Below are 21,362 nucleotides of genomic sequence, written 5' to 3'. Positions count from 1 at the left end.
TATATATATATATATATATATATATATATATATATATATAATAGTTTTATAGGCTATTGTATTTGTACATTCCTTTGGCCCATTGTGGTCAGTCTCTATCGCTGCTTATCTACCACAGCTCCAAAGTAGCACGAGCTCTGATCGACTCTCATTAATGGAGTGTATTTTGCCTTGGCTCATGGTAGCATTGCATGTGTACGTTGCTGTTCGTGTTACGGTGCTCCTGCGTTGTGCAGCGTAGGTAGGTCTCACGGTCTCAGATCAACAGTTTAACACAACTTGCCGCAGGATGATGCTCCAGTCCAAGCGTCGGCAGAGTGGCAACGGTTTACAGTGCAGTCAGCTAGCACGAGAAGGGCACCGGGAATTCTGGTGCCGTCTCCGCGCGCCACGCCCGCCGCGGTCCCCCTTCCTTCCCGGGGACGGCGCCGCGCCGCGCGACGCCGGCACTTTTCCATTTTGTTTATGCTATCCGGGGCGTGGCGAGTGTGTGGGGAAAAAAAATCCACGGGGCCACGGGGGCGAAGCCGGCGGCCCGGCACGCCTCGCCACCCCGCCGCGCACAACCAGCTGGGACGCGGACGCTCCACCTGTCCCCTCGGGTATCGCCCGTGCACCACGTCGCCGCTGCGCGGTCTTTCTCCGATTCAAAAAAACATTCGTTTGTAGTATAGCAGAAAAGGTGAATAGGCGGGGATTCTGCCGCGCTTTATTTTAAGCGAACAAAATCTCTTGTACTAGTAGTAATCCGTACAATGGTATTGCTGCTGGTATTATCGCCAATGTGCTCTTGTTAAAGAAAAGAAAAGGAGAGAGGAGAGAGAGGGGAAATAAAAGGCTGAAACTGCTCAACTAAAGAGATGTTTGGGACAACTTTAGTCACTTGTTTCATTGGGTATTTAGATAATTATTATAAATAATAAACGTAGATTATAATAAAACTTATCTATAATCTTAGACTAATTCACGAGACGAATCTACTGAGACTAATTAATTTATGATTAGTCTATATGATGCTACAGTAAACATGTACTAATTATAGATTAATTAGGCTGGTCACGTAAATAGCTCTCATTTCTATAATTAATTTTATAATTAATCTATATTAATATTTATATTAAATATCTAAATATCTGATGTGACATAACACTAAACTTTAAACACCCGTGCATGGAGAGCGTGACGGACAATCCGGGGCACTGCCGGCGGCGCCTGATAGGTCGTTAAGGTGCCTTTTGTAGGCTATATGACCAAACTGGGTATTCACGTACTAGTCACGTGAAGGTATCACTTGCAACGGCTCATTTATGAAGGTGAAGGTGTCGTGGTTGGTACAATCAGAGGATCTTGCATATACTCGCTTGCAGGATCTCGCAGATACTGGTGTCCTGTTTCAAAATATAATTACTCCTCAATTTTAATAAGATCTTTAGATACGATTTTGATTAATAATATCTATAAAAATATATTATTATAAGTGAAAAGAGTTGTATTATAGTTTGTTTGTAATAAATAATTCTTACTTAATTGATTTTTTATTTTTTGGTTATTAATATTTAAAATTTTAAACTGGACATATTCTAAACGGAGTGAGTATATAATTTGTTACAAGGATCAACCGTATTTGTTATAGACATTCAACATTGTTAATTTGGGTAGAATGATAAGACCTCGAAAAACCTATGGGATTTTGAGAGAAACACCTTGTTTTGTGCACACAATAAACTATAATAATACTAGAGTAGAAAAGTCTAACATTAGAGCTAGTAAAATAAAATTTATATACATAAAATTTTATTTATCTTATGTTTCATTTTTATCTAAGTTCAAAAGGGGTTCAATTGGAATGACGATGGAGGTCCTGTATATTTTAGTTGGACGAGTACAAGTGGTTTATCTCATGTACTCCCTCTGTCCCAAAAAAAACCAATTCTCCGGTTTCCGTGTCCAACGCTTGACCATGCGTTTTATTTGAAAAATTTTCAGGAAATTAGAAAAAAATTAGTCACACGTAAAGTACTATTCATGATTTATCACCTAGTAAAAATAAAAATATCAATCGCAATTTTTTTTGAATAAGACGAAGAGTAAAAAATTATAGGTAAAAAGTGAAAAATTGGTTTATTTTGGGACGGAGGGAGTATGCAAAAAGAAACAAAACTTCAAATGATTGGAAGTATATTGATTGGTGCAATGATGATGATATTGCCATCAATATCCGTTATTAGAAGAGGGTGACCTATACACGACAACATAGGTACTAGTTAGATATCAAAACCTAACCGCACGCACACTTGACCAAATGATATGAATTGATTGGAATTTTATGGGATATAGAATTACAAAGTCTAATTACTCAGCCGTAACGGTTTTCCGAAAGCCAAAAGACCCATATTAAAGATGAGACCATTCCAATAGTTAACCGCTCGCTTTAGTATCGGTCCCAAAAACAAACCCTATCTTATGAACACATGCAACCCCTGAATACTTCGCCACCCAACAAATTTCAGTACCGAAGTATCAAGGCCAGCTATTGCACTAGGTGTTGCGTGAGCCGTGGGCCGCCCCGCTCGCCAACGAATGGAAGCGCACAACTCGGAAGGGAAGGCTGTGCTTATCACCAATGGCCACTGGTCTACTGTACAGCTGTTACGCTTTAGTACCTCCCGCTCCGAGCGCTTTATGTTATAGCTAAGCTTGATACAGTTAACTTTGTACTCACTCGAGAGCGCCAGCAAAAAAACCGTAACGCACGAGGCCGAAGCGAGACCCGTCCCACCGATACATGGAACAGCAAACAAAGCTTGGAGACGCGAAAAAGGGGAGAGGAGAGAGGGGAAAAAAAAATCTCCCCACAACGCGACCCGTGCGGTGCTGTGGCCTCCTGCGGGCCTGCGGGGGAAGAAGCGCCCCCCTGCGGCGATATAAACCGTATTTTTTTTTTAGGGAGAGACGAGAGAGGAAAGCCGGTGGTGGAGTAGCGGAGAGCGGAGGGGAGGGGAGATACTCGTGGTGCCGTGTGTGTCCGGGGGGGCAGTAGCGTGCGATGCTGATGGCGACCGTCTCGCCGGCACGGAGGGACGCGACGGGGCAGGCGGTGCGGCCGAGCCCGGCGGCGGCGGCGGCGATTGTGAGGAGAGGTGGGGGTGGGGGTGGCGGTGGCGGAGGGACGGTGCTGGGGAGGTACGAGCTGGGGCGTGTCCTGGGGCAGGGCTCCTTCGCGAAGGTGTACCAGGGGCGGCACCTGGAGACCGACGAGCGCGTGGCAATCAAGGTGCTCGACAAGGAGAAGGCCGTGAAGGGCGGCATGGTCCACCTCGTCAAGCGCGAGATCAACGTGCTCCGCCGCGTGCGCCACCCGAACATCGTGCAGCTGTTCGAGGTGATGGCCACCAAGACCAAGATCTACTTCGTCATGGAGTACGTCCGCGGCGGCGAGCTCTTCTCGCGCGTATCCAAGGGCCGCCTCAAGGAGGACACGGCGCGGCGCTACTTCCAGCAGCTGGTCTCCGCCGTCGACTTCTGCCACGCCCGCGGCGTGTTCCACCGGGACCTCAAGCCCGAGAACCTCCTCGTGGACGAGAACGGCGACCTGAAGGTATCGGACTTCGGCCTCGCCGCCGGCCCGGACCAGTTTGACACCCACGGTCTGCTCCACACGTTCTGCGGAACGCCGGCCTACGTCGCCCCTGAGGTGCTCAGGCGCCGTGGATACGACGGCGCCAAGGCGGACATATGGTCTTGCGGTGTCATCCTCTTTGCGCTCATGGCCGGGTACCTCCCTTTCCATGACCACAACATCATGGTTCTGTATCGGAAGATCTACAAGGGGGAGTTCAGGTGTCCGAGGTGGTTCTCCAAGGATCTTACTAGCTTGATAATGCGCCTTCTTGACTCAAACCCCACCACTAGGATCACTATGCCAGAGATCATAGAGAACGTATGGTTCAAGAAAGGATATAAGCCAGTCAAGTTTTATATTGAGGATGACAAGCTCTACAACCTGTCTGATGACGTGCTGGACTTGGAGCCTGCTGATGCTCTTCCCCCACCATTGGCACCTGCACCTCCATCTCTACAAGGGGATGATGGTGATGGTTCAGGGTCTGAGTCAGACTCATCAGTCGTATCCTGCCCAGCCACATTGTCAACTGGGGAGAGCCAGAGGCTCCGTGGGTCTCTACCACGGCCAGCAAGCCTTAATGCATTTGATATCATATCATTCTCAAAAGGATTCAACTTGTCCGGTCTGTTTGAGGAGAGGGGAAATGAGATCAGATTCGTGTCTGCTGAGCCTATGTCAGATATTATAACAAAACTGGAGGAGATTGCGAAGGTGAAGAGTTTCTCGGTGCGGAGGAAGGATTGGCGGGTGAGCATAGAGGGTACGCGGGAAGGAGTTAAGGGGCCATTAACCATCGGCGCAGAGATATTTGAGCTAACACCTTCCCTTGTGGTAGTGGAGGTAAAAAAGAAGGCAGGCGATAATGAAGAGTATGACGATTTCTGCAAGATGGAGTTGAAGCCAGGAATGCAGCACCTTGTGCACCAGATGATCCCAGCTCCAAATGTACCTACTAACATGGAGTAGGTTGAAAGGTAATAATTCTCTCCTGCCTTTACTCATGCACATGAGCTAAATAGGGAAGTAAGGATTTTGTGTTGTCCAACATGAACTTGAGCACAGAGTTGTATTGATTGATGCTTCAGTTCCAATAATTACATACAATATTTCACTTCCTGACTGAAATTACCGTATTTCAAATTGAATGTTTTTTACTATTTTTTTTGTTAGCATATGTTTACTTCGCAATCATGCCTAAGACGGGTACCTAAAAGGAGTTAATTTATTTTCCTTCTCTGTACCAGAGTTTAAAGTAGAATAAAAGAATGTAAGCCTAGAATTGTTATTATTTCTGGTGTGATGAAATAATGCTATAGGCATTACTGGTCTCCAGCAATCTGATTTCGCAGATGTATTGCTTCGATAATATGAATGTGTCTGGAAATTGTCACTTAACCATTGCAACTGCACTTCCTGAAAAGAATGAATTTGATTGTCCATGGTTCTAATCGTCATAATTTGTAGTTGTTAAACTGATTGTAAATTATTTTATTTCTTTCTACAGCATGATTTGGATTCTCAGATATCTGTGCTCTTTCATTCTATGCCGCAAACTCATTGTTTTCAAAATCTTTCCCATGTCCTACTGGGACTTTTATTTTGTGATAAATCTATATAAGATGCATGTATATATATTTTCTAGTTATCAATTAATGGAAGCATTTTCCCTTAAATATCTTTTGGAGTTACTTTAGAAGTGACTATGCCCTGTTCTACTGCAGCTTAGCTTGTATACTTCTGGCTGTGGTTTATTTGTCTTTATGATTCCATGTTAGACCGACATATATTGTTTTTGAATGTCGGCGTGTGTGACTTACAGCATTTGTGCAGTAAAGTAATTCATGTTGGAAAAACTTGTCAAGATAAATATTGAAAGGAATCACCAAATTCCAATATCATGGTACTTATCCCTTTAGTTTTCCCATTTTAGTTTCCCCATTGATGTTACCATCAACTTCCATGGATGAGCATTGTGCTGCACATGGGATAGAACGGAAACTTGAAGGGAATCCTTGGTAGTAATACTGAGTATTAAAATTACATTTTTTTTACAAAGAACATGTGCTTCGTTTAATTTTTAGCATGACAGGGAAACACATGAACTTCAGTAGAGGTTTTTCTGTTGTCTCCCTCTGAAATAGTAATTACATGCTGCTTTATGAAAAACCTGGTAGACTTTATCTATCTAATGTGGTGAAACCATGAAAATATATGGAATATCAATATCATGGATGAGGTGTTGAAATTATCAATCAGAAAGGGCAGTAAGCAAGATTAATCCATTATATACTTACTGTTCCTGCAACTAATTGTTTTTAGTTCTTGTAATGCCTTCCATTTCTGCTATTTTGTTCTCTGAGTTATGATAGGGTTGTTCTTTCAAATGGGCTCTGATTCCTGAGTTGATAAGTTTTTTGCTTTCAGTTTCTTTGCTGTCATTGATCCATTATCTTTTTTGACATTAATGGTAACATAGACCATGATGGATCTTTGTTGAACACGTAATGTGGCACGTCTTAGCCACCATTATGGGAAAACACATGGAGAACACTTACCTTCAGAGGTAGCAAGGCATACATGTGTCTCATAAGCTGCGGCTTTTACATTGAGTTTAGGACGGTTGCTCAGATATGCTCCATGGTATGTGGTTGTTTTGATTATTCACCTGGAGCTGTTCTTGTAGCCTTGGTTTGAATCTTAATTTACCTTGAAGAGGCTTGAGTCTTGTAGTTTTGCTTTTGCAAACAAACTGTTTTATTCTATATGAACTGTTTGAAACGTTACTGCAACTGGAAAATATTGCTTTGGTTCTCATAATTGAGAACTCAATAGAAAATATCAGCACTGTTTTATTACATTCAAGTATGATTTGACTAACAGACTGACATTTGACTATCTCCTTTTCGCCCTGCAGGCTTTCAAGTTTACAGGCTCCCCTCACCCTGGAGCTGATAGGAGCAGAAGGCACCGAAGCTGGGCAGCATTAGCTAGAGGCAGGAGCTTCCGTGCAGTTGACAGGGAGATCTCTTCTATTCGGACCAAAACCTGAACAGTATGGTCCCCGGTGATGATATCATGGTTTGGTAACTCGCAAGAGTTCTCTTTCTCTGGAGGGCCTAAGATCGTTGTTAGGCAATGGATTGAGACTGTGGATGTAGATACTCCGGTTGCGGTTGGTGCCCAGGTGGGCGTTTAAAGTGGATGTAGATACCCCGGTTGCGGTTGGTGCCCAAGTGGGCGTTTAAAGTGGATGTACTGTCCAGTTTTCTCTCTGACTTAGCGGCTGTGTGCATGGTGGCATCGAATAATTCTGAGTGACCATGATTCTGGGGCCAGCTGATTGAGGAATGGAAGGGATGCATGAGCCGGGCATGTGCAGACCGCTTGGATTCTGAATCTTCCATTCCTGATGCTATGAGCCCATCCATTATTGGATGGAGGACGTGACAGATTTGGGCACTGCAGTGCGGTTGGTTGGTCCGGACTCCGTGTGATTGAGAGATTGCTTGGACCTATGTCCTGTGCAGTGCAGCGAATTTGGCTGAGGTCACCGGGCACGTGAGCAGGGCAGGATCAGTGGGTGGCACGGTTGGCCTACCTCGGCGACGGTGGCCTGGGTAGGGTAACTTGGGGGAGAAAATTTACTGTCTGTCCGCAGTACCAGGTACCGGAGGTACCACAGTCTGCACCGTCCGACGAGTCCGATCCAACGGCTGGGGTGGGAGGTACGGGAAGCACTATACGAGGTACCGGGAAGCACCTTGCTGGTACCGCACGCAAGCGAGGGCAAGGACGTAACTTCACGATGCAGCCCGCCGGACTAGATTGGAACCTCCTAACCCTAGCTTTGCAGAGTTGTTCCTGCCTCCGCCTACGGGAACTAATGATGCTGGGTGTCCTGCCGCCCGGTGGGCGCGCGAAGGCGTGCATTGCGGGAGGCGGCTGCCGGCTGGGGTGCAGATCTATGGTGCGGCGGCGTTGGGCGCAGTGGCGCGGCGCTCCACGGCGGCCCGGCGTGCAGGCGGCGCTCCGCAGCAGCGCGACGCGTGCAGGCGGCCGCGGAAGGCAAGTGGCGAGCCGACGAGGGGAGCGCGACGACGCTGGCGACGCAGCAGCGACAGCAAGTGCAGGTGCATGTAGGCGCAGGAGCGACGCAAGCGCAACGAGCCAACGACGACAAGAGCAGGACTGCACAGTGCGCAGTGCAGGCAACAATCAACCAACAAGCAGGGCGGGACAAGTTTGATAATTGTGAAAAAAATTTGATTTCATTTACTGATTCACACATTTGTGATTTGATATACTGATTTGAACATTTGTGATTTCATTTACTGATTTGCAAATCTGGTTGAGTACATCGCGCCGGCGTTCGGCGCAGCGGCAGCACGACAACTCGCTCCGGCGGCCGCCGCCAATCTTTCCTCCTGGACTATCTGGACTCGAAGAAGAAAGAAGGGGAAAGAAGAGAACGAAGGGGAAAGAGTGCAGCTTAGGCTTATTTGTGTGTGGAAGATACATGCAATGCCCATCCTGCCCTTTCTAAATCGGACGGTCGGATTTTAACTGGTACTACTTACCAGTGCTGGTACCATTTGTTGGACCATAGCATTGCTCTGTCCAAGTGTTGCTTCAAGAGGGGGTCAAGGACCGGTCGAAGCAAATGATAAAATTCAACAAAAATGAAATGGCAGGATCACCAATTTGGCTTATTATTATGATTCAAAATTTGAATTTTAAAACATATATTTATAGTTAATTTTAGGATTTTTCATTATAACTTGTTTTTTAACATTTGTTTTTAGATCCCTAAGAATATGTATTGTAAACTATTTTTAATCATTAATAATACGTTCCAAACCAATGATGCTGAAAGTGTTTATTCACCTGAGCAAATTGTATACGCTTTTCTCTTGTAACGTTGACCTATAAAAGAGAAGTGCGGGAAGAGTAATTCAAAACAAGAGTCAAGAAGTAAAGAACTAACATCATTAAAACAGAGCAGCGATGTGCTTTGTTGGATGATATGCTTTGTTGCGTACAGTCATTTTGTCATATTAAATCCTAAATATTACATGAAATTTCTGTGATTGGACTTTTTAATCGTATTTCCATGATTATACTAATCTGTTTCATATAATCTTTGTGGGATGAAAATATGTTCCAAACTAGTAAAGGTTCCCAAATGACATCAATCGTCAATCACCATCTAATATAAAGAAACATGATCCTGCTGATTCAGATACGTTTGTGGACTGTGTGTAGTCAGTTTGAAGTTAGGACTCTGAAGATTGATAAAAAAAATACCTTCGCCTTTATCTTTTGCCACTTTGCTCGGTTTGAAATGCTGCCACCAACACTACAGGTCGTTATAGTGGTAGCTCTCCCACATGTCAAAGGTTAATCACGCATGAGTAAAAGGTATCTCAGTGAACCATATAAAATCTCCGGCTCGCCGCTGCTGCCACCATCGATGACCATCCATCCATACGCATGCATCTCCTAAGTTCGAATCCAAAAAAAGAAGAAACAAGGTAGCAGATTCGACGGCGATCTTACCACGGAAATGCGCAACCAGCAGCCCGCCGCCAACTGCAGAGCCGCGCGCCACCGTGAACGGCGCTCTCGTGGCCCAAGTAAAAAATGAGTCATAGGTACCCAAAATGGCAGAATAGCGTTGTAAAATGATATGGAAGCGGAGCAAAATCTTTGAACATGGTATTTTCTTACCCTCATACACCGTAGGTGTGTCTTTCTTGGTCCTCTTATACTAAAAAAATATCGTCCAACATATAATACTGGATATGGACTAACAATGTCCCACAATTTTCCGCTCAGCCATGAAAATTAAAATTCAATGCTTTACGAACTAGGTGATTTTCAAAGAGATCAAGTTGCACTTGAATGGATTTTGACAGTCCATACGTAAAAACGCATGGGGTGATTGTTTGGCTTATTCATCCAAATATCATATTTGCAAACAAAAAATAATTTATGAATAAAAATATTATATGCGTATTCTTAGCGATCTAAAAGCCAAGACTGAAAAATAAAAGTTGGTGAAAAAAACTCTAAAATCAACTCTAAATTTAAGATTGAAAATTTAAAATTTAACTTATAAACATCAGCAAAAGCAAAAAGTGAGCCCATGTGTGCTTCACTTTTTGGGCTTGCATTTCACTTTTCAGACACCTTAGCATGAAGTCAAGTCCACTTGTTTTAGTCTAGTGAACAATTATAAGCCTGTCAAATTTGTACACAATCTTTTTTTAAAAAATAAATTTATAACAAATTTGTAAAAACAAAAAATAGATGAAAGGATGCAACACCCATGTGGGCCATGAGGTCCATGCCGGAGAGCAAGTTGTAGCTATGCATGTCCATCCACGACACGAGACAGTGACATCATGGCTAAAAAAACATGTCCGTGAGTCAAGCGTGCTCATGGATAGTGTCAATGGATGTCAGGTATTAAACATGAGCTTAGTGAGTGTGCGACAGCGTGAATGGAGCTCGAGCATCTGGACATCATTTTGAGAGCAACTCCACTCACGTGATAGCCACATCTAGCTCGTACAATAACAAGAGCGATAACTGCTTGCCAACGTTGATTGATGTAGCAGACTTCATAACCGCGGTGAGGTGACGGTTAGATTCACTAGGTCATATAGAACATGTGGAGGTGATAGTAGGTAATCTCAAACTAGAATGAATTAAGAAGATGTATCTATAACATATTGATGTATAAGGTGAATCTCAAAGTAAAAAAAGTGGCATTTAGGTGGGTTTTCATAATCCCCTTTCTTATTTAGCCGATGATGCATGCACTCACCGGGTAGTCAAGCTATTTTCATGGTCATTTTTTCGCTTTTTGAAAGAAAAACTAAATGGGCATATTTATAAATGGAAAATAATTTACGAATAAAACTTTTATATAGGTATTCATAGCGATCTAAAAGTCAAGGCTGAATAATAAACTACGATGAAAAACTCAAAATTAATTCTATATTTAAGATCAAAAATTTAAAATTTGGCAGCCAAAAGATTAGGGCGTTTGAGTTACTGAGAAACCAACGCCTTGTAAACTAGCATAGTTTTTCTTTGTTCCCTTCGGGAATGAACCACGCATCAATTTGCAATATTAGATTTAATTGAACAACAATTTTACTTTAAATAAACAGCAATTCAACTTTACGCAAAAAAAAAACCATGTTACAAAGTTTGCAAAATGGATACGTGATAATTTTCCATTTTGGTCCACATTCAGAGCCTAATGTGACCCCACGTGTCAATAAGAGAAGTAATTGCACCTTTTAATATAATAGCAAATTGCTAAATATATCACTAATGCCTAGCGCAGTATTGCTTCTAAAATCAGCGTAAGGCGTTCTTCCTATACAACAGCATCAGCCAAGGACCCCTAGCAATTCCTAGCCCCAAGTTCACCCAACATTTGTAGTTCTAAGCCTTAGTCTCCCTTTGAGCAATCGCATGGGAATTTGGCTACTTTATGAAAAAGAATATGTACTTACTCCTGTAAAAAAAGTAAGGCCTCATGGTTTTCAGTAAAGTAAACCGTGTTAACGTTTGATTAATTATTAAACTAACAACATATATTTAGTGTGCATGTGGTGCCATTAAATTTATATTTTGAAGTATTTCTCATACGATATTAAATTTGTAGTTATTGATAATACATCATGAAAATAAGTAACGGATAAACTATACTACTAAAGACTATATCAATAATATGCGCACCTTATATTTTTTATAAGTGGGATGTATTATTTGCTTACACCATTTGTTTCATATGGTAAGATTTTTAAGCATTATCTAGATTTATCCAATAATCAAAGCACGAGTTATGTACGTGTGTATAGATTCGTTAACACATATATAAATCTAGATAATACTAGACAGCCTTATATTATGAAACGGATGACAATTTACTATCGCTGAGGAATGAACACACCCTAAAATTAGCCAAAAGCGTTCCTCGTTTCCTTGCCCGGCAACACCTCTGGCCAAGAATCTCCTAGCAATTCCTAGCCTCAGAACTTACCGAACAAATCAAACCCCCCAACACCAATTTGCAATGGTCGATCATCCGCCGTCTCCATCCGTGCACGGACAGGTTCATTGTCCGTCCGGCCGGAGCCGGCGAAACCTCGCCCATGATCACTTGGAACACCTCCCTTGGCCATGGCTACGACCACGACGAACCAAGATTCCCAGGTGATCATGGGCCGATACAGGCTCGGCCCGCTCCTCGGCCGCGGCACGTTCGCCAAGGTCTTCAAGGCCCATAAGGTGCACACCGGCGAGGCCGTCGCCATCAAGGTGTTCGACAAGGAGGCGGTGCAGCGGTCCGGCACGGGGGAGCAGGTGAAGCGCGAGGTCGACGTGATGCGGCGCGTGCACCACCGCCACGTCATCCGCCTCCACGAGGTGATGGCGACGCGCTCCAGGATCTACTTCGCCATGGAGTACGCCAGCGGCGGCGAGCTCTTCACCCGCCTCTCCCGGAGCACGCGGTTCCCGGAGCCCGTCGCGCGCCGCTACTTCCAGCAGCTGATCACGGCCGTGGAGTTCTGCCACAGCCGCGGCGTGTACCACCGGGACCTCAAGCCCGAGAACCTCCTCCTCGACGCGCGCGGCGACCTCAAGGTCTCCGACTTCGGCCTCAGCGCGCTGGACGGCGGCGCCGGCGGCTCCCCCCGCGGCGACGGCCTCTTGCACACGACATGCGGCACGCCGGCGTACGTCGCTCCCGAGGTGCTCATGAAGCGTGGCTACGACGGCGCGAAGGCAGACATCTGGTCGTGCGGCGTGATCCTCTTCGTGCTCCTCGCCGGCTACCTCCCCTTCAACGAAACCAACCTCGTGATCCTGTACCGGAAGATCACGGAGAGCAACTACAGGTGCCCGCCGTGGTTCTCCGTCGAGGCCCGCAAGCTCCTCGCCCGGATGCTCGACCCGAACCCCAAGACCCGGATCACCATCTCCAAGATCATGGATAGGCCATGGTTCCAGAAGGGAACATGCCCGCTCGGCGACATGCCCCTCATCGCGAGCGCACCATCGGTGTTGGAAGCCAAGCAGCAGCACGACGAGGAGGAGGATGGGTTAGCCCGGGAGAAGAAGCGGTCCAAGGTGATCATGTCCTCGCCGACGATCGAGGTGAGGCCCCCGAGCATGAACGCCTTCCACATCATCTCCCGGTCGAGCGGGCTGGACCTGTCCAAGATGTTCGACGCGGAGCACAGGTTGGAGGCCCGGTTCTCCACAAGGGAGACCACGACGGCGATCGTCTCCAAGCTGGAGGAGATCGCGGAGGCGGGGAGGTTCAGCTTCAAGCTGAAGGAGAAGGGGAGGGTCGAGCTGGAGGGGAGCCAGGACGGCACCCGGAAGGGCGCGCTGGCCATCGAGGCGGAGATATTCCAGGTGGCGCCGTCGGTGCATGTGGTGGAGATGAGGAAGACCGGCGGCGAGTCGCCGGTGTTCCGGGACTTCTACAAGCAGGAGCTGAAGCCGTCTCTCGGCGACATGGTGTGGGCGTGGCAGGGCGGTGACTCGCCGCCGCCGGCGCTCGTGCCGGCGACGGGAAGGAGACCGATCACGAGGCGCCCTTGAGATATGCCGACTCAATATCGAATTATCATATTGTAATTGATTTGGTCTCTCTTATGATGTCTCCGTTTTGTAAAGGTGGAATGGATCGTCAAGTTTGATCTAAAATCATGAGTATTTTACCCTGCCATTTCGCTGTACTAACTACGTGTACATCTTGGATTAATCGGAGTTTCCTACGTAGGACGTGTTATTCCGCCATCTTCTTGAGCTGATAACGGATGGCTCAATGATCTAAAAACTACGCAGGTAGTTGCAAACGATATTCCGTAGAATATAGGGCAAATTTATTTTATTTTTGCTAAAAAGAAATAAGTCTACTAGTCATGGAGCGGTCGTCCATTCTCCCTCCCCACTCGGCGCACTCTCAAGAAAACCCAAAAAATAACACCACGACTTCGGAGGTGTTTTAGGTGGAGAAATGAAATTTTTTAGTATCACATTAGACGTTTGATCGGATATCGAAAGGGTTTTTTACACGAATGAAAAAACGAATTTTACAGCTAGAAACCGCGAGACGAATCTTTTGAGCCTAATTAATCCGTCATTAGCGTATGTGGGTTACTGTAGCACTTATGACTAATCATCGACTAATTAGGTTTAAAAGATTCGTCTCACGATTTTCTATATAACTATGTAATTATTTTCTTATTTTATCTACATTCAATGCTCTATTTAGATGTCTAAAGATTCGATGTGATGTTGTTGGTGAAAATTTTTGAGAAGTAAACAGGCCCTCGTCCTCCACTCTCGCGCTCACGCTGCAAGAAAACCGACCCAACTGTTCCTCCATACGCAGCGAGAAAATCATAACAATAAATAAGTTTTGTTTTATGCACTTAATTTATATATTGAGCATATTCGTAATAAACTCATAAAACAATTAATATCATATAATTAATCAATGTCTCGTTGGAAAGTATGGTTAACTTGCTTGTTGCTCCTGGTTTGTCATTGTGTGCAACACAATATTTTCCACCATGGCATTTCATCAGTATTTTCCTCCAGATGTGTTAGCGCCCCGTGAATCATTTTTTTTTCGTGTCTTCAGATTTACATAGTTCGATTCCCTAAATTCTACTTTCGTGCTGGTTCCGCGAGGTAAAAGGTGTTTAATTTAGGGAATCTAAGTATGTCAAATTCTTGTGACAAGAAAAATATGTCTCAACTAAATTTACCTGCCAGTGTCTTAAAACAGCGGAACACAATTTAGTTTTGCCGGCTAAGTAAAGTAAGGGTTCATTTTCTGCAACAGCGGAATCACCTCTCGGACAGCCAAAGCAACTGCGTGGGCTTTCCCCGACGCCAAACCATCAGACACAGGGGTGGTCCTCTGCGGCTAGGGGTAACCACAGTGACACAGTGCTACAGACACCACTCAGCCTCAGGCGGCTCACAAAGCCCATGCGGCACGGCCCAGTGGCCAGGCCAACTGGATTTGAACGAGCCCGCAACTACACGAGCCTCGGGCCACACGCGTCCCGCATGCAAGCACACGCGCGCCAGCGGCCCATGCGCCGGCCACGCCACACGCCGTACGCTGCCTATGCCTGATTGCGGACCATGCCGTGCCTCGCGCACCGCGCCGGTAAAGGAAAAAAACGACGGGCAACCGAAGTCACGGTCTCCCCGAAAAGTCTAGAAACAGCCGGCCGCGGGACACCCATGCCAAAAGCGGGCTGGCGACCGCGCCACCGCCCACCGCCATGCATGCAGCGCCGCCCGAACAACGCCACATTGCCCGCCGTAAAACCGGAGAAAGATAGACGAGACGTCCACGGCACCATCGGATCAGTGCCCGTCCGTTTCCAGGGAGAATGGGAGCACGCACCCATCGCGTATATAAACCGCGCGGTGCACGGAAGAACATGGAGAACAGTGAAGACAAGGCGAAGCAAGCTGTTTGTACGGATTAAAGAAACAAGCCACACGACACTATATTATGTACAGACGAATAGTGGATATGGAAGTAGTGGTAGATAGCGAGAGAAGTGGCGAGCCTGTTACGGGTTTGCGCGGTCGGAGGGTGGAGCCGGCGAGGTGAGCGGCGGACGCACCGGCTGCGCGACGCCCCGGCGGCGGCTCCAGTCGCGCACCGCGAGGTGCAGCTGCTTGGCCGCCACCAGCATATCCACCGCCTGCCGGGGAGTCAGGATCTCCGTCGCCAGCGTCCGCGCCGTCGACAGGCGGAGCTCGTCGGCTTCCTCCAGCAGCCTGCCCAGCCCGGCCTTGTAGCTCCCGATCGCCGCGTCCACCTCGGGGTCCACGGCTCCCGCAGGTGGTCCGGCGACCGCGAGCCGCCGCGTGGCCAAGCCGTCGCAGGAGGCCGCGGCCAGCGCTTTGGCCGCCGCCGTGGCGCGCTCCCGGACGATCGGCAGGAGAGGCCGGTCGGCGATTTCCTCCTGCAAGGTGGCCAGCCGATCCGAGAGCGCGTCCTCGTCACGCAGCGTCCGGCGGTGGAGGTCGTTGACTTGCTCCAGCTGCCTGGCCGTGATCCCCAGGAGGCCCATGCTCCTAGCAGCGCCGAGAGCGCCGGCGCCGCTGATTAACTCCTCGATGTGCTCCTCCAGTCCCTCGCCGGAGAGGGAGTACAGCAGCCGGATCGTCAGAGACGGCCGGCACCCGCCGAGCCAGAGCACGGAGTTCTCGAAGGACGTGCACCACGGCGGCGCGAACAGGGCCGTGCTGTCCTCCCGCGCCAGCGTGCGCCGGCTGGCGACGTACTCGGCGTAGCCGCGCATGCACCGCTCCAGCGCCGCCCTCAGCTCCGCGTCCGTGGCGCGCCCGGCGGCCGCATTGGCCGACGCCGCCTCGAGCTCCCCGAGGCTCGCCTCCTGCCCGGCGATCCACCGCTGGTAGCACGCGACGTGCCGCGCCGTGCTCATCGCAGGAGAACTCACTCCCCCGGCCGGACTAGCTAGCTCGTGCCAAGCCAAGCGACTGACAGAGTAAGTAATGCAACCACCAACTTACCCCCTCCTACTAAACGTAGTACATACATACACGCTGGCCCGTTTCCGTTTCCTGACCCTTCTTCTATATAGCTCATCCGTTTTTGTTTGATTCGTTCTGCACATGTAAGCAGAGAGGGAAACCTACTGCTGGTGCTAACTAGCTCGTCTCCACGTCAGAGAGGAGAGCTAGAGCTGGTGATGCGGCATGCACGTAGATTGAATTAGATCATACGTGGACATCCCTATCTGATGACGAGGCCGACGCAGCATGCATGAAAGCTTGTGAGCGAAAAGTCAGGGCAAAGTACAGTACGCTGGAGAGCAAGTTCAGTATAGTCAACCGTTGGCAACAAATCACCTATAGTTAACTTAAGGGTTGTCTATTCACTGATATTTTTTAAACTGTCAGTCGATTTGTTTGTGTGTAAGATTTGTGTCGCACTAATCTTGGCGCTCTTGACACTCTTATCGGACGCCTGGCAAGATCGACTGACACATAAAGAAATAGGCAGTTGACTGCCAAATAGCAAAAGTGTTAACTTAATAGCTAACTTATATAATAGCTGCTTACAAAATATATACAATCATATCCCACTCGTCATATACATATTATGTCTTAGAGTCTGTGCTACAGCTGACCATATATCTGTAGTCCAGTACTCTTTTCTATCCTCTCTCGAAGGATGACCACAACTAGCTGCTACTGCTGGCGCTATCTAGTATAGTAAGCGGGGAAACTTGATGAGTAATTGATGAGCATATGCGGACGGAGAAGATAATTCCATGCATTCAGGTGCGCACTTTTATGTATTCGATTTTTTCTCAGAGCAATTCACCTGGGTAGCTTGCATACTGATACTAGTGTTCGCGCGTCGCTCGCTCCTGGTTGGCTGTTTTTGCGGCTCTCCCCTGTTTTCTCCTAAAGTGTGGTTTTACATTTTTACTAATGCCCGGCAGTCACCACTGAGTTGCATCTGGCTTTGGAAAAAAAAAGGAGTTTAATGTTGTAGGTATGTTTTTCTACAAAGGAATTCATTCCGGTATTGATTCATTGAAGTTACGGTTAATCATTGTAAAAATTGTAGGATAAAAACGAATGCAAATTACAGAATATCGTTGGTATGTCTGTCCCCATGAATGCTTGATTTATTTATTTTTTTTTGTAAAAATTGTAGGTTCTCTACTTGTTTTTGTCCCCATGAATGAAGGGCATATTAATAAATAGTATAATACTACGTAGTATTTTTTTATTAAATTATACTTGAGTAGTATTTTATTATTTGGGTTTTATTTTGAACACCGTGATACCTATATTTTCACTTAGAACTGAGTAAATTTGCTTTGTTATGGTTTATAGTTCAATAATTTTTCGATCCATGTCCAACCTCAATTTTGACAAATACATACATTCTGCGAGTTTACCGGTGTACTGGAACTAATGTGCTTGATATTGTTAATGTGTACTAAAAAATTAATTAGGGTAGTACAAAGCACAAGAATGTTAAATCTATCCTGTCTAAATAAAAAAAAGGAGATTTAACAGTGACCCGAAATAAAGCTTGGGTAATGAAAATGTCTGAAAGTATTATTAACTCAATAGTTTTTTGGCATTATGCTTAACTTATCTTTAACTACGGGACTGGGTTAGCAGAAGTTACAGAAAGCATATTTAGCGACCTTATGCGCGAACGCTTGTTATTTTCTTTTTTGGCATATACCTTCTTTCTTTTTTTAAAAAAAATTGTTTTTTAAAAAATATATACATATAAAGTTTATAGTTTCAATGTTATACGCCTCTCACTGAAGACATAAAGCCATATGCTACTAAGGCCTTTGTAACCAGTAGACTCTCGGCTCGATATATATATATATATATATATATATATATATATATATATATATATATATATATATATATATATATACCAGACTCAGCATCAATACTGTAGGTGCAAAACCGATAGAAAAATATGTTCTCCCACCAGAAAAAGCATTCCTGTAGGTGCACCTACAGAAATATCCGACAAAAAAATTATCACAGAAATATTTAATTGTTCTGAAGGTTTACCTACAGAGAATTGTTTAGTGACGGGTTTATTCTGTGCGTGGACCACAGAAAAAGTTCAATGGCGTCAGGTTTTTGCTCCCTAAATTCTGACGTGGCACTGACAGAAAATAATGTCAGAAATTTAAAATCTGTGAGACAGCCTACAGAAAAATACAATGTGCAGTAGTACAGAACAATAATGTTTCATTATGTAATAAGAATATTTCTGTGGGCTAAAACCATTAAACTTATGATAAAGATTCACACATAATACACAAAAATGTGAAATAACTATGTATTCATAAATTGTACACCCAAACACTAAAATAGTACACCCAATGTGCACATCAGGCATCCATCAGTGAAACAATCACATGTTTATGATAATACACCCACAAATCATTCAAGTAGTGCCACATTCACATCCATAAAAAAAACCCATATTTTAGAGCCACACTTGAATTGCATCATCCATTAGCACCACCTTCAGTTACTGAACGAAACAACACAATTAATTAGTTTCATCTCAAGCCATTGCTTAGAGACAACACCTCAAACCATCAGTGAGGTGTGTACAAAAGAATGTGTTCAGTCTTTAACTTAGTTCCTACCAAAATATCATCACATGTACCAACAACCTCCTATACTTGAGTTGCGACCAAAAGATCATGAAGTATCTTAAAGTCCTATTTTATCTATGTTGCTACCACAAAATAATTAGGTGAGGTGTTGTTGTGAGAAACAAAAGACACTCCACTTCACTGATGTATCTTCCAAATGCAAGATGCTATGTTGTGTCAGCCATCGCGTTGCAACTAGGCGGGGGTGTTGTTGCATCCCATTTGTCCCTCGTACCTGGTGTTCAGCTCAGAGATGAGGTTCTTCTCACTGTTCATGTTGGTGCCACTGGTTCTATCAATTTGAGCTTCGTGATTGGACCCCGCATGAGAAGAGTCAGTTCGCTGCAATAAGCAAGTACCAATAGTAAGATAACCAATTATATTTTACAGCGTAAAACCTTAGTTTTGTGAGGATGGCAACAAGGAAAATTAGTGACTAGCTACTGTAACCATAGATGACCATGTCAGAAGTTTCAGGCACCAATATATTCCTAACATCTAAAAAGGGTGGCATTCATTGCTACCTTACCATAATTTAGAACTAAGAATAAGGTGATGCCCAGGTGTTAAAGTGATCAACATGATGCTTGTGAACTGCTGCATGTGTGTTCATTGTGCTATCAAAAATGATTAGTTCTCTATACGAATGAAAGAAATAGAAAAAATGAACAATGATTGGTAGGGTTAATATTCTACATAGACAAATTAATATTATTTCTATTATTACCAACTGATGATGCATTGGGACATTAGATCTTCATTAATAGGTGGCATTAGATCTTCCTCAGATGATGGTTCCACTCCCATCTTATCAAAAATAAACTACAATTCAAACATAATAGAGATTAGCAGGACAGGAATGCCAAAAATATATATTTGTATAGTTATATTTCAAATATCACCTTGAACATCCGTGAATTAGATTGTAGTCGGCGTTGAAGTTGTGCATTTTCATGCATTAGCTGTAAATTTTGCTTTCGCAAATTTTGATTAGATGATGAGGTAGATGGCCTAGGTATTCTCTCTTTGCCAGCTGCAATGACAGCAGCCTTGGACACGGCGCCATTACCAATGGGAAGGCGTCCATGTGGCAGGCCATTGTAAATGGTGTAAAGTGCCTTTGGATCTAATTCATTCCCACCTAAATCTTCTTGAGTTTCTAAGGCAGTAATTGCACTATAATCAGCCTACATTGCAAAAATATATCCTGAGATTGTGCAACAATGATGGAAATAAGATAGCAACAGAGCAGTTCAAAAGTTTGGAAGAGGTCACAATGACAATATACCATAATTTGTTCTGCCTTTGAGTTGTTAATTGGTCCATGACTTCCAGAACTATCCACATTTTTAGCACCTGATTTCATAACAGCAAATGTGTTTAATCCAGTAGCCTTCTCAGGTCCGAAGTCATGCTCCTACAAATGCAACCAATAAATTGTGAACCAACCAATGGTCTAATAAAAAGTAGTGCCTAAGGATAATTGGTTGATGGACAGATTTAATACCAGCCATTGTTGTGTTTCAGTAAATGGTCTTGATCCTCCTTTATTCCGAGCATCATTTTCAGATTGTAGCCTTGATTCTCGGGCTTTCTGCCGCTTCTCAAGATATTGTTCAGTTTTCCAATGATGGCAGAGAGATGGCCAATCATCTTCTCAAGAAAGCAGCCTTGTACTCCTCGCTTGTAAGATCACGACATGCACGATGATTAAAATACCGACCAGGGTATTAAAAAATACGAAGGTTACAGGAACTCTCAAATGTAGAGGCACCGTCATCGGATCGAGGGATTTTATTTCTAGTCGATCTCACATTGTTGCTGAAATAAAGTGAGAGGAACTTTGTATTTTCCTCCACTAAATAAGCTTCAACAATAGATCCCTCAACACGAGCTTTATTTCTAACTTTTTTTTCTAAGTTTTCCGATGCACCTATATTGTTGAACATGATAAGTCAAAAATAAATAGTTGTAAGGACTAGCCAAAAACTTAATTTTTTCAGGTTTGTGTTAATTAATATTTTACCTCTCATATGGATACATCCAACGGGCTAGAACAGGACCACCAAGGCGTGCCTCACGAGGTAGATGTACAATTAGATGTTGCATTAGGTTGAAAAATCCTGGTGGGAATATCTTCTCTAGTTTGCACAGAAGAACAACAACGTTCTGTTCAAGAGATTGCACGACATCCTTGCTTAGTTTTTTAGCACATAATTGTCTATAGAAAAAACTAAGCTCAGCCAAACAAACCCATATATTTTTAGGAAGGAATCCACGAAAAGATATAGGAAACAATCTCTCAATAAATATGTGGTAGTCATGACTTTTTAAGCCAAAAACCCTCCTTCTCAATAAGTTGACCCCTCTTCTAATGTTGGCTGCATACCCATCAGGGAATTTTAGATCTTGAAACCACTTTAGAATGATTGTTTTGTCATTCCTATCAATGCAAAAAGCTGCCCTTGGCTTGTGCCACTTGCCATTGC

General features: G+C 44.7%; 4 protein-coding genes across 4 annotated transcripts; 2 read left to right on the top strand and 2 right to left on the bottom strand.

Annotated features, from left to right (window-relative positions):
- Positions 1-2,764: 2,764 nt before the first annotated feature.
- LOC102719730 (CBL-interacting protein kinase 12) lies at positions 2,765-8,375 on the top strand. The gene is made up of 2 exons (XM_006646282.3): positions 2,765-4,599; positions 6,540-8,375. The coding sequence occupies exon 1, from the start codon at positions 3,047-3,049 to the stop codon at positions 4,589-4,591; it is 1,545 nt and encodes a 514-aa protein (XP_006646345.3). The 5' UTR covers positions 2,765-3,046; the 3' UTR covers positions 4,592-4,599; positions 6,540-8,375.
- A 3,305-nt stretch (positions 8,376-11,680) lies between these two features.
- On the top strand, positions 11,681-13,326 carry LOC102701215 (CBL-interacting protein kinase 30). Its single transcript, XM_015835990.2, has one exon. It carries the CDS (start codon positions 11,825-11,827, stop codon positions 13,253-13,255), a length of 1,431 nt encoding a protein of 476 aa, XP_015691476.2. The 5' UTR covers positions 11,681-11,824; the 3' UTR covers positions 13,256-13,326.
- Positions 13,327-15,255: 1,929 nt separating this feature from the next.
- LOC102719449 (protein DOG1-like 1) lies at positions 15,256-16,137 on the bottom strand. Its single transcript, XM_040527958.1, has one exon. The coding sequence runs from the start codon at positions 16,135-16,137 to the stop codon at positions 15,256-15,258; it is 882 nt and encodes a 293-aa protein (XP_040383892.1).
- A 2,391-nt stretch (positions 16,138-18,528) lies between these two features.
- On the bottom strand, positions 18,529-20,524 carry LOC107305006. The gene is made up of 5 exons (XM_015841286.2): positions 20,381-20,524; positions 20,162-20,290; positions 19,776-20,060; positions 19,601-19,695; positions 18,529-19,215 (listed from the first exon to the last, which is right to left on the bottom strand). Exons 2-5 carry the CDS (start codon positions 20,237-20,239, stop codon positions 19,146-19,148), a joined length of 528 nt encoding a protein of 175 aa, XP_015696772.2. The 5' UTR covers positions 20,240-20,290; positions 20,381-20,524; the 3' UTR covers positions 18,529-19,145.
- Positions 20,525-21,362: the final 838 nt, after the last annotated feature.

The sequence above is a fragment of the Oryza brachyantha genome, chromosome 1, assembly GCF_000231095.2.
Source record: "Oryza brachyantha chromosome 1, ObraRS2, whole genome shotgun sequence".
In the NCBI taxonomy this organism is placed as follows: Eukaryota; Viridiplantae; Streptophyta; class Magnoliopsida; order Poales; family Poaceae; genus Oryza; species Oryza brachyantha.
The sequence above is the reverse complement of the archived record's forward strand: the minus strand, read 5'-3'. Positions and strand labels throughout refer to the sequence as shown.

What these genes read in the sequence shown, in the direction of transcription:
- LOC102719449 (XM_040527958.1), bottom strand. Translation starts at nt 16,137, where the DNA reads ATGAGCACGGCGCGGCACGTCGCGTGCTACCAGCGGTGGATCGCCGGG.
- LOC102719730 (XM_006646282.3), top strand. Translation starts at nt 3,047, where the DNA reads ATGCTGATGGCGACCGTCTCGCCGGCACGGAGGGACGCGACGGGGCAG.
- LOC107305006 (XM_015841286.2), bottom strand. Translation starts at nt 20,239, where the DNA reads ATGAAATCAGGTGCTAAAAATGTGGATAGTTCTGGAAGTCATGGACCA. An exon ending in CTAATTCACGGATGTTCAAG is followed by an intron (nt 19,696 to 19,775) that starts GTGATATTTGAA and finishes TTTGAATTGTAG; the next exon opens with TTTATTTTTGATAAGATGGG. An exon ending in TCCCAATGCATCATCAGTTG is followed by an intron (nt 19,216 to 19,600) that starts GTAATAATAGAA and finishes TGCTTATTGCAG; the next exon opens with CGAACTGACTCTTCTCATGC.
- LOC102701215 (XM_015835990.2), top strand. Translation starts at nt 11,825, where the DNA reads ATGGCTACGACCACGACGAACCAAGATTCCCAGGTGATCATGGGCCGA.